Here is a 12,995-nt window from a genome sequence, read left to right on the forward strand (position 1 = left end):
TGGTCTCATGAGGCAGAGCGTTCCACCAGGCCGGAGCCAGTGTCGAAAAGGCCCTGGCTCTGGTTGAAGCTAATCTAACTTCCTTAGGGCCCGGGACCTCTAGTGTGTTGCTATTTATGGACCTTAAGGTCCTCCGTGGGGCATACCGGGAGAGGCGGTCCCATAGGTACGAGGGTCCTAGGGCGTGAAGGGCTTTAAAGGTCAAAACCAGCACCTTAAATCTGACCCTGTACTCCACCGGGAGCCAGTGCAGCTGGAAAAACACTGGGTGAATATGCCCCCATGGCAGAGACCCCGTGAGGAGCCTCGCTGCAGCATTCTGCACCCGCTGGAGTTTCTGGGACAGCTTCAAGGGAAAGCTGTCGGTAGAGCGTATTACAGTAGTCATGTCTGGAGGTGACCGTCGCATGGATCACTGTGGCCAGGTCGGGGCGGGAAAGGTAAGGGACCAACTGCTTGATGCAGCGAAGGTGGAAAAATGGCTGTTGCTTTAACCTGCGCCTCCATGGAAAGGGAGGCGTCAAGGATTACACCCAAACTCTTAACAGAAGGCAATGGCACTAATTGGGCCCCGCAAGAGAAGGGAGTTGGTCCCTCATCCCCATGCCATCCCGACCCAGCAATGGGACCTCTGTCTTCGAAGGATTTAGTTTCAATCGGCTCCCAGGAAACCATCTAGCCACAGCTTCCAAGCATCTGGTCAGCGTGTCCGGGGCCGAGTCAGTGTGGCCATCCATCAGCAGATAGAGCTGAGTGTCATCAGCATATCGGTGACAGCCCAGCCCAAAGCTCCGGACAATCTGGGCAAGGGGGCTTGAGACGCTCTGCACTATAAATGTTTTTGTACAAATAATAAAGCCTGGAAAAGGTTGGTGGGAGTCTTGCCGCTTCGCTCTCGAGCAACCATGCCGGCACCTAACAAGTTGGGAATTGGTAAGATAACAAAATCTCCCCATAAACACTCCACGCCCCAGCCTGCTTCTGAAAAGTCATCTAGGTTTCTTTATAATAATAATAATAAAAAAAAATACCGGCAAAGAATAATGAAGAATTTGACCAGGAGAAGCGACAAGGCCTGCTGTGGTTCTTCCAGCCCTTCTGACAATTTCTGGACACACTGCAGCAACTGAAGCCTCAAGACCTGAAGGATGTTATCAGGAAGCAGCGATATTCCCGGGGGGATATCATCCACCCTAAAAATAAAGCCAAGAGCTTTTTTTAAAAAAAACACACACTAGGGCAAGCAGCAATAATCGCTAACGTATTTTATGCACGTAAAATCTTTTACTGCACTTGACAATACAATGGTATCCAGACATTTCACTGCCAGAGGGCCAATAAATTGTAATAATGCCAATAAATTACGTAAGATTGACTCCTGCACTTTAATCCTATAATTAACACTTTAAACAAATATTTGACTTTAAGAATAAAAAAGCCTTCACTCTGGCACAGGATGGTTATGAGATCATAAGCAGGTGTACAGGCTGCCAGGGCTCAAATGCCAAACTGTTGATTCAGAAGAAGGCATAACAGGTTAACAATGGACGTAATCCACATGAAATTCAGCACTTTTCAATTCCATTGGTTTCAACGGGAGAGAGTGGAGAATGTGCTTACTTCTCTTGTAGAATTCAAATATTTAATTTAATATGGATCGGACCGGATACTAATCCTATACGCTAACTGGAAGGGCCAGAAGTCCAATGAGATATAATGTTTTCAGAAGTACCGTATTTTTCACTCTATAAGACGCATCAGACCATAAAAGGCACCTAGTTTTTGGAGGAGGAAAGCAAGAAAAAAAATATTCTGAATCTCAGAAGCCGGAACAACAAGAGGGATCGCTGCGCAGCGAAAGCAGCGATCCCTCTTGCTGTTCTGACTTCTGGGATAGCTGCACAGCCTGCATTCGCTCCATAAGACGCACACACATTTCCCCTTACTTTTTGGGAGGGAAAAAGTGAGTCTTATAGAGCAAAAAATACGGTAATTACAGTTGTAAAAATCAATTTGCGTCCGCCAATTGTTCCCCAAACTAGTCACTTCTCTGTGGATTTCGATTCCAGAAAAGCACGTCAGTGTCCGAGTCACCTTATAGCAGGCAAACCTGCATTTCTCTATTTATACTCTTGACACCGTAATTAGAAGGGCGAGGGCTTGGCATATTCAAATTCCTTTCGCAACTGAAAAATGTTCCCCTGCAGGAACGCAAACAGACTTTTTTTAACAAGCTGGCAAGGGTTCATCCTTTCAATTGTAAGTAGAACAAGATGCCATCGCTGCGTTGGGAAACTCAAAGCAGCAGAATGGATTAATCTTTCATGTTCTCCTGAGCGCAGCTGTCAAGAGATCTATTATACCACAGAGGGCTCAATCTTGCCTGCTCCCTGCCGCCGGCCCCCCTCCCCCAGCAGTGGCTGCAGAAACAGCCACAAACAACATGCTAAACATCCTGGCCTGAAATGTGTTTCTTAGAAACAAGCATCTGGTTGTTTCAAGAGAATTTACTTCCTTGAAATGTGTTCAGGACTGGGGTGCATTAAGATTGCTAAGAGAAAGGATTGGCGGGTGAGGAGGCTACGCGAAAGCAAAGCCTGCAAACCTCAGGATGAGTGCGTGCAATTGGTTGCATCCTGCATTCGGTCTGCGAGACAGAAATGATCCAATGGATGGTTGCTGCCCCACCTTTGTTATACAGTGGTACCTTGGTTCTCAAACGCCTTGGTACTCAAACAACTTGGAACCCAAACACTGCAAACCCGGAAGTAAGTATTTCGGTTTGCGAACCTTTTTCAGAAGCTGAACGTTCTCCGGTTTGAGTGTTACGCTTCCGATTTGAGTTACGCTTCCGATTTGAGTGCCACACTTCCGATTTGAGTGTTATGCTGAGGTTTGTCTGTTTTTGCTATTTATTTTGCGTTTTTGTGGCTCTTTTTTTTGTGACTGTATAGAACCCAGTTCAGCTACTGACTGATTGATTGTGTGACTGCAGTTCATTTTTTACTGCTTTCATTTTATGGATCAATGGTCTCGTTAGATGGTAAAATTCATGTTGAATTGCTGTTTTAGGGATTGTTTTTAAAAGTTTGGAATGGATTAATCCATTTTGCATTACTTTCTTTGGGAAAGCGCACCTTGGTTTTGGAACGCTTTGGTTTTGGAACAGACTTCCGGAATGGATTAAGTTTGAGAACCAAGGTACCACTGTACAAAAGAAAATAATAATAAGAAAACCAACAGGAAACTACTAGATTTCTATGTAGCGAGGTATAAAACACGGTAATTCATATCAATTGCTGTCCTCCCACGTTTCAAATCTTCCTACCATCAATGCTTCGTCAGCATTACATTGTAATGTATTCTAAGAGACGGCATTCTTCCTATGCAATCTGGTTATTACAGACAGCAAAAAAAATATGGTAATCTGAAACACAATGTATAGAAGATATAATGGGAAACAATTTGCTATTTGATGCCAGCTATCCAATACTCTATACAGTCTCATCTTTAGCTGCCTAGATATCTTCCCTTGTTCATCTGCTGCAATAAAAGTCCAGTCCTCTATGCCGATTTTCTTTTTAGGTCGCAAGTTTAATCCTGTCATTAATCTCAGAGGAAAACAGGGGATTTTATACTGAGCACTCGGTAACAGCACTGGAGAGTAATGGTGATGGAAGCTACTGTTCATGCATTCATATCGTCTTTAAAAAAAAATACTATTAGTTAAGAGGGGGGGAAACACACAATCCATTTAATCTTTTTTTTAAAAAAAGGTATTCACAATCTGCTAAGCATCCTAGTCCACCTGTCGTTGTCTACTGGTAACGTGTCTCATCCTCTGAATCTCAGTAATCTATGCTGGGTTTGCAACTGTCTCTGCCGCTGTTGCTGTTTAACAGGTTTAATCAATCAAAAGGTTGATTCAATGGTCATCATCGAAAGCAAACAAAGGCCAGGATCCTAAGCATCCTTCCTAGGGAGTAAACCCCACTAGACACGGTGGGAACTGACTTCTGAGTAAATGTGTCTATGACTATGCAGCTGAAATCACATACTGAGGTCATTTCCTGGTTCACCGCAAACAAGAATGTTTACCTGGCTCTGTAATTTGGCAGCTCAAAGCCCATTTTTAAAGAATGAACACCAGGACAATCAAGAAATACCAGTGTGGAACAAGTGGGGTGGGGGTTAAACAGGTAAACACAGGGCTTATTCACACTGAAAATTTACTTTGGGTTACTGCTGGTTCCCCTTTGATTTAACCAGCAGCTGACCTGGGAAAACCTAGGAATTGGTAGTGATTCCACTGGAAGTTAATTACACAGTTCTCTCAAACGTGACTGGAGCAAACTTGGAGATGTAAAAGTTTGTAATAAATAATAATAATAATAATAATAATAATAATAATAATAATGTATTATTTATACCCCGCCCATCTGGCTGGGCTTCCCAAGCAACTCTGGGCGGCTTCCCAAAAAAGTATTAAAATACTGTAATACATCAAACATTAAAAGCTTCTCTAAACAGGGCTGCCTTCAGATGTCTTCTAAAAGCCTGGTAGTTGTTGTTCTCTTTGACATCTGGTGGGAGGGCATTCCACAGGGAGGGTGCCACTACCGAGAAGGCCCTCTGCCTGGTTCCCTGTAACTTGGCTTCTCGCAGTGAGGGAACTGCCAGAAGGCCCTTGGAGCTGGACCTCAGTGTCTGGGCTGAATGATGGGGGTGGAGACGGTCCTTCAGGTATACAGGACCGAGGTCGTTTAGGGCTTTAAAGGTCAGCACCAACACTTTGAATTGTGCTCGGAAACGTACTGGGAGCCAATGTAGGTCTTTCAAGACCAGTGTTATATGGTCTCGGCAGCCGCTCCCAGTCACCAGTCTAGCTGCCGCATTCTGGATTAGTTGTAGTTTCCGAGTCACCTTCAAAGGTAGCCCCACGTAGAGTGCATTGCAGTAGTCCAAGCGGAAGATAACCAGAGCATGCACCACTCTGGCGAGACAGTCTGCAGGCAGATAGGGTCTCAGCCTACGTACCAGATGGAGCAGGTAAACAGCTGCCCTGGACACAGAATTGACCTGCGCCTCCATGGACAGCTGTGAGTCCAAAATGACTCCCAGGCTGCGCACCTGGTCCTTCAGGGGCACAGTTACCCCATTCAGGACCAGGGAATCCTCCACACCCACCCGCCTCCTGTCCCCCCAAAACAGTACTTCTGTCTTGTCAGGATTCAACCTCAATCTGTTAGCCGCCAGATTGGCATGGCATATAAAGGCAGAAGGAGCCCAAATGAGCACCTGGGAGCAGGAATTTGGCAGAACTTCAAACCGTGGTTTCTGAAGCTGGCTTTTTAATTAACCTGAATTTGTTAATAAACCACCCTCTATAGTTCACCCAACAAGCGGAGATTCCATGTAAAAAACGTAAGAAGAGCCTGCTATCCGCTCATTCCTACTCTTTGCTTTCTGAAACTTATTAAATTTGTGACCCACAAGAGGAAACACAGCCTAACTCCTCTCCACCCTGCCATGTGAGGAAAGGAGAGAAGCATGAAAGCCCATAACTCATTCCAGCTTGTGTATGTCACACAAACCCATGGTTTATTACCGTATTTTTCGCTCTATAGCAGGGGTGTCAAACTCAAATTCATCGGGGGCCGCATCAGCAGTTTGGTCACCCTCAAAGGGCCGCTAGAGGGCAGACGTTCTATGGCTTGTAGGCTGCTGCGCATGCGCTGAAGAGGCGGCTTTCTTGTGTAAAACAAAAACAAAAAACGAGAATAAAAGGTGAAGGCTGGCGGCCGGCGGCGGCTACACGGGCCACATGACGAGGTCTGGCGGGCCAGATTCGGCCTGCGGGCCTTGTTTTTGACACCCGTGCTCTATAGGATGCACCGGACCATAGGACCATAGGAAGGGGAGAAGAGAAAAATAATTTTTTTTCTTGTTCTCCCCCTCTAAAACAAGGTGCGTTCTGTGCGTTCAGGGTGCGTTCACCGCCAGCCTCAAAGACCAGGTTGGGGAGCAGCGCAAAGGCGGCGTGCTGCCTTCCTGCTGCCCCCTGAGCTTGTGGGGCTGACGGTGGGGGGAAGTGTTGCACCCTTCCCCCCACCTTCGTACAGCCTCCGTAGCCTCCGCAGGGCAGCGGGGTGAGGGCACCCCGCTGCCCTGCTGAGGCTTTGTGCAGCTGTCCGCAAGCTAGAATAGCGAGACGGAGCGCTCCGCAGCACTCCGTCTCCCTGTTCTGGCTTAGGGCTTAGCCGCGCAGCCTGCATTCGCTCTATAGGACGCACACACATTTCCCCTTAATTTTTGGAGGGGAAAAAGTGTGTCCTATAGAGCGAAAAATACGGTATATCATATGGATGCAGCCACTAAGTTTTCATTGCACTTCTGTCGAGCAAAATGTCTGCACACAGCACAGCCACAATGTAGAGCAGTCCCAAAGAGATGACATATATCAACACACACATACTTATTAAATCAGCCATATCACTTTTAGGCATCAACACAAAGAACTATTATTTCTACATACCTAGTGGGCAGCTTTTCAAAATCCACATCCAGAAACTGTTCATAACTAGAAACAAAACTGTCCAACCAGAGCTTCAAGTAGTCTGGGTCTTTCTGCAAAGGCAAACAGATTTTAAAAGTTAATTTTTCTTCCAAAAGCATTTGTAAATGTGTGCGTCCAATGCTGCCCCATTCCTGCCCTCCAAGTTTCCTGCCATAATCATGTATTTCTTGGTGTTGAGGCCACTTTAAACTTCCCAGAATACCACTCTGCTTCCTGACACTGCGATATTCTCTAACAAGACTGAGCATTGCCCAGAGATTCCACTTCCCCAAACACTCAAAAATAATAAAATAAAACATAATATGACATCAGCAACTTCATACAACTTTTTTATAACCATATCCAATAAATTGGGAGGAAGGCAAGGACATTGACCTGTTAGGTCCCCAAGACAGGCTATGAGATGATAATGATTATCATCATCATCATCATTTTAGTATTGATTTATTATATTATTTATACCTCACCCATCTGGCTGGGTTTCTCCAGCCACTATGAGATGGAATGGACGGGCTTACGGTGGTAGAACAAATGCAAGCTTAAAAGGACAGAAGGTCAATCTCTCCTTTCTTCAGTTGACAACAGATCTCAGGAAGCAGGGCTGGAAAAGACCTATCAACAAGAAACCTCAAAGCTGCTGCCAGCATCAGTGCAGAGCTAGGTGGACCAAGTGTCTGACTCTGTAGACGCAGCTTCTTGTCTTTAACATATCCTTAGATGTTATAACTTAGCTAGAAGGTATAAGAAAGAACATCTTTTTGGAAGAAGGCAGATAAGAGAAAGAGTGGGGAAGAGCAAAAGGGAAGGCTGGGGAGCAACTGAGCAGAGCCGACTTAGAGAATGTCGAGGTGGTCATTTTTGCCAATGACAGTCAAACATCATTGTGGCCAAGAATAAACTTTGGCTGCAGCTCATAGCCAGTGAGCAAAGAGCTTAAGCATGAGCCCAAGTTTGGACGACACGCTAAGCCAAACCTTAGCTTAGCTTGGAGCAGAGCAGGAGTAGAAAAGACAGGGGAGGTGCAAAGCAGCTGTAAGGGTCCTCTCCAGAAGGCCACATATTCGTGCATTAAGCCACTTTAGTTTCCCATGCTGGGTGAATCAGGCCACTGGGACCATGCCAAGTCCACAGCTAGTCCACCACTTTGAGTGGAACAGTCACAGCAATCTCTCGTGCTACTCTTACGTCTCTCTGCCATGATTTAGCGCTACCGTTGCTGCAAGAAGCTGAACGCAGTTTGCAGAAAGCTGATGTAGCTCCTGTGGAAGTCAACCACATAAAGACTTGGGCGGAGCAGCTCTCAAACTTGTGGGCATTGGCAAGTCCCACAATCTGCTTTATCGGGTTTGCATTTGCGAGCGCATGGCGAATCGCCTCCAAAATCCCCATCCCTTCTCAAGTGGTTTGAGAGCCTTGAGTCACCATCTTCATCTACCCAAGCAAAAGCAACTCCAATATGAATTTCAGGAGAAGCTGTATGGAACACGAGGACCAGGAGAATTAATTGCAACCATAAAGTCATGTTGTTGGCACCCGTCTGTCTTGAGAGACCACTGGAGCGTGCCTCTGGGGCGAAGACAATCCACTGGAGAATCACAGCACCTGCTGTGGCTGCAGAGACCGGTAGCTCGTAGCTGCTGCTTCCTCCTGCATTGTTTCTGTGGCATAAGCAGCATCTACCGTATTTTTCGCTCCATAGGGCGCACCGGACCATAGGGCGCATCTAGTTTTTAGGAGGGGAAATAAAGAAAAAAAATTATCCCCCCCCCCCCAGCCACGGGGCTGGGGGGGGGAGCCCGAGCTTCCCCCAACCCCAGCCCCCAGAACAGGTCCAGGAGTGGCGGCAAGATTGCGCGCAACCTTGCCGCTGCTCCCAGAGCTTGCGGGGCTGGGGACGGGGGAAGCCCAAGCCCCGGAACAGGCTGCTATCTGCAAGCTTTTGGAGCCTGAAGGCTTGCGGATAGCTGCCTGAAGCTCGAGGAACGCAGCGCACCGACCCCTCTCGCTCTCCAGGCTTCAGCGAAAGCCTGCATTCGCTCCATAGGACGCACACACATTTCCCCTTCATTTTTGGAGGGGGGAAAGTGCGTCCCATAGAGCGAAAAATACGGTAAGTGACCTCTCCAGGGTGCAAGCCTAGGCAGTGTGTAGGAAGGTCCTGGGCTGCCCAGACAACAAAACTCCACTCTTGGCCTCGCAGATGTGGTCTAAAGGAAAGCAGAGCAATACCTTTGGCACCAGCTTGGCTGCTGGTCGTATACAAGATACCATCCAACCATATTTGGCTTTCCACTCTGGATTTTCATATGGTTTACGTCTTAGCCTTTTCTTCTCTCAAAGATGTCCCACAAGGCAGTGGCTACAGGCAAATATAATAAATTTCCTTCTATACATTATGGGGAACTTGTGCTCCTTCTAGAATCCACTGAAGCATCTCTTGGCCTCTCACTGATAAAAAGTAGTCATGCCCTCAGCATCAACCACCAGGATATAAGGAGTCTTTGCTCAAAGACAGGGACAGACATCAAAAGACTATTCTAAAATAGAAACAGTTCTTCGGGAGAAGAAGGAAAAACAGAACAGGAGGGTGACTCACTTCCAGAGTAAACAGGAGTCCTTCACTAGAGTGTTGTGTTGCTTTTAAAAAACATTTCTGACCACCGCAGCTGACAAATCAGCCCATTCACCTACGTGGCAGGGAACAAACACAGAAATGTGTCCAAGAAATAAACTCGACTCCTAAGGAAATGGAAACTTCCATGTAAAACACAGGTCCGTTTCAATATGAACCAATGTTGAACTACAGTCATAGTAACCACCACAAAAGCTCGGTGCTACTTTTCCTGGGTGTGATGTCGCAAATCACACAGGTAATCTGAAAAGGTTATTCTTCAGCCCCAGTCAATATGGCCAATGCTTTAATAGGAGTCACAGTACAACAACTTCCAATAGGTACCATGTCAGCTACCCCTGAGCTAGGTCAATCACATTGCTCCAGTATCGACTCACAGATTATTCAAGGAGCATCTTAGATTCCAAAATAATTCCTGCGCGATCAAGTTTCTATCTCACACGTGGTTCCTACAAGAGCACAGCAGCTTCCCTGCAGTTTGAAGTTTGCTGATCAATCCATGCAAGTTGGCAGGCCAAGCCAATGGGGACTAGAGATGTGAAGGCTTGGGGGTAGGGGATGGAAAAAATGTATGGGGGGGGGAATCTACATGCACACACACACTTTCCCATTCTTCTGCCAGTGTCCTAAATATGGAGGCAACAGAAAAATTGGGGAGGAAACAGTTTTCCATCCAAAACTGTCCATCTTTCCCCCAGACCTTCACAGCTCTACCCAGGACACAACAGCAGGTGGGACCGATGAGTGTAGCCTCGCTTTCCCCGACACACTTTTGGAATCGAGTTGTGTAGGGTGGAGGGTGGCGAATGGGCACCCAAATAGGGCTTCTGTTTTACAACAGGCAGTCTGCATTTGCAAACTCCCTACTGTCACCAAAAACCAGAAAAGGCACATCCTAATTTAGAGAAGAAAAGCTCCCAATTTCAAGCAGAGCTAGTGACCTCCTGGAAAGTGGTATAGCTGCTTTCAGTCGAGAGGTATGTCAAAATTAATAAATAGAAGCATTGGGGAAGGGGGGGAGAAGCAGTGGCCAGGGCTGCAGGCTGGATTGTTACCCATAATTCCATGCATTAAGTGCTTGTTAAAGAGAACAAGAGGCTGAGCTACGGCAAGTGGGTGCCTTTTGGTGTGTTTCCTGGAAACAAGTAGCAGCAAGAGCAATTAGCAGTGTGCTACACAGCTCCAAACAACTATGCTTGGAATCTCTGAAAGTCCTCATAGCGATGCTATATATAACTTGTTAGGGTACTTGTATCTTGTATATTATGCAGCAGAGAGAGAGATGGGCATACTTGAAGGCTTCTCATAAGAATCCGGTTGGCCATGGTGGGGAGGGAATGGTGGGCTAGATAAGGCAGGGGGAGCTGTTATATTATGATGCCCATCATCCCTGACCATTGACCATGCTGGCTGGGGCTGAGTCTGATAGTTTCAGGAGGGTACCAGTGGCATGCAGTTAATTTTTTTCCGTAGGGGAACAGTTAGGGTGACCTTGCACATTGGGACAGCATCATGTTTCCTTCCCTAAGCCGGGAATCTTAGCAAAGGAGGCGCCAGGGCTCTGGCCGGATACTGGAGCCCTCCTGCCTCCTTCCCAAAAGCAGGAGGGCTTTGGGAAGGTGGCGGGAAAGGCTCTTGGACCCGTCGGAGCATCGTGCCTCCCTCCCTAAGCTGGGCAGAAGCTTCCCAGGCTTTGGGAAGGAGGTGCCAGGGGAACATTTAGGGAACCAGCCTAGTCCCCCTAGTCCACTGACAGCACACCACTGGAGGGTACCTTATGACCCACCCCTGAGATAAAGCCTTTGGTGTGATCCAGTACAGCTGTTATGTTCTTACTCTTTTTTTAAAAAAAAAAAAGGAATTCTGCAGTTCAGCAGCTCACATTTTTTCACCAAAAACCCTGAATACTCCAACCTGTCCAAAATCATGCAAATTTGATCATAATTTAGTCATAGAGCTAGACTGGAGCCGTGCTCTTCCGAATAACTAGAAATCTTATTATGGCTATGATTATGGCTATGATTTTAATTCAACCAGTTGGACAGTATTTCAGAATTCACAGGACTTTGGCATTTTAATTTCCTGGGCTTCAATGGGCTATAATAAAGCAGCCTTTACAAACCTGGTTCTCTCTAGATGCTTTGGACTACCAAACGGCATGGCTGTGCTAGCTAGGGCTGATGGGAGTTGTAGTCCAAAAAATATCTAGAGGGCACGAGGTTGGAGAAAGAAGTCTTCCTTGTTTGCCAACCTGAACAGGAAGTGGAGGTTCCTAGGCAAAGTTAAGCAACAGACCACAAGACAATATACCTGTCACTCAGCAAGCTTGGCATTAGCTCAGTAAGAGGTTATAAGGGAACTGTCAGGATTTTGTGCTCCACTACAATATTGTAAAGAGGCACAGCTGGATTCTTCAGTTCATACATACTACAGTGGTACCTCTGGATGCGAACGGGATCTATTCCGGAGCCCCGTTCACATCCTGAAGTGAACGCAACCCATGTCTGCGCGCGCACAGGTTGCGATTCGCCGCTTCCGCGCATGATGTCATTTTGAGCGTCTGCACATGCGCAAGCGGCGAAACCCGGAAGTAACGCGTTCTGTTACTACTAGATCGCTGTGGAGCGCAACCCGAAAACGCTCAACCCGAAGCTACTTCAACCCAAGGTATGACTGTATTTGCCATGGCAAAACTGGAATCACAATGTAAAATAAAATCCAAACATAGTGCTACTTACAGAATTACAGGTCACGACAAAAGCTGTAATTAGATAATGTTTTAAAGGATTTTGTAGAGCAGTTGCCTAAACAAAAGGACATTGCATCTAAGAAACAAAAAATAATAAATAGGTTGTCTATTTTCTTTCAAGCTTAGGGTCTGAAAAAGCACTCCACCAAATAGAGACAAAAAGCATGGCTTTTCAGTTTGGGGGACACATTCAGGATTTGCCCAGAAATGGCTCTGCAACTCATCAGCTTCTTTTCCAAGCAACACTAAGCCATGATGGGACCGCTGCATATTCCTGCATTGGACTAGATGAGCCTCAGTGATCCTTCCAACCAGGGTTCGAATTTAGAGGGCGCCGGTCACATTTTGCGACTGGCAACCAGCCTTTTGCAACTGGATGGAGATGCCATTTTTGCTGCGGGGCTGCAGGGCATCAAAAAAACAAAAAGGCACCTAGACATTTTGTTTAGGTGCCCACAACCTAGGTCCCAGGGACCACGTGGCTCCTAGCATTCATATTCCAGTTTCTAACACTGCTTACAGCTCTACAGTTCTGATTCTCTGATAAGTTTCAAAACAGTCCAGTTTCGTAACCCATGGCTTGAAGCTAGCTTGTTTCAGAGCTTATCCGAGTTTGTTTTAAACCACAATCCATGGTATGTACTCAACAAGAGGCCAGGTTTTGTGGAAGCTGAAGCTCTGCCAAAGCTCTTCTCTTCCCAGCTGTGCAGTGGGGAGAGGTGTAAGGGCCCTAGGCTCCTGGAAGCGCCTTCCTGATCATATCAACAGTTACATGTGGTTAAGCATTACATGTGAACACAGCCAATGGCTCGGTTCACATGCCAATGACCCAACTGAATCCATGCAGGTTTCCATGGTCTAATTGATTCCCTATGGCTCAGGGAAGGGACGCGGGTGGCACTGTGGGTTAAACCACAGAACCTAGGACTTGTCGATCAGAAGGTCGGTGGTTCGAATCCCCGCAACGGGGTGAGCTCCCGTTGCTCGGTCCCAGCTCCTGCCAACCTAGCAGTTCAAAAGCACGTCAAAGTGCAAGT

At 46.7% G+C, this 12,995-nt stretch overlaps 1 protein-coding gene across 4 annotated transcripts in view; it reads right to left on the reverse strand.

Annotated features, from left to right (window-relative positions):
• The window catches only part of NBEAL1 (neurobeachin like 1), a 145,235-nt gene that overhangs the window by 110,257 nt on the left and 21,983 nt on the right, over positions 1-12,995 (reverse strand). For all 4 annotated transcript variants that reach the window (XR_008327608.1, XM_053365990.1, XM_053365969.1 and 1 more), the window contains exons 3-4: positions 6,536-6,627; positions 1,032-1,193 (exon numbers count right to left, since the gene is read on the reverse strand). Coding sequence is in view for 3 of the 4 variants with exons in the window: in XM_053365990.1 (XP_053221965.1) it covers positions 1,032-1,193; positions 6,536-6,627 (254 nt within the window). In the remaining variant the exon portion in view is untranslated. The remainder of the gene's footprint in view (positions 1-1,031; positions 1,194-6,535; positions 6,628-12,995) is intronic.

The sequence above is a fragment of the Podarcis raffonei genome, chromosome 1 (genome assembly GCF_027172205.1).
Source record: "Podarcis raffonei isolate rPodRaf1 chromosome 1, rPodRaf1.pri, whole genome shotgun sequence".
NCBI classification, from domain to species: domain Eukaryota; kingdom Metazoa; phylum Chordata; class Lepidosauria; order Squamata; family Lacertidae; genus Podarcis; species Podarcis raffonei.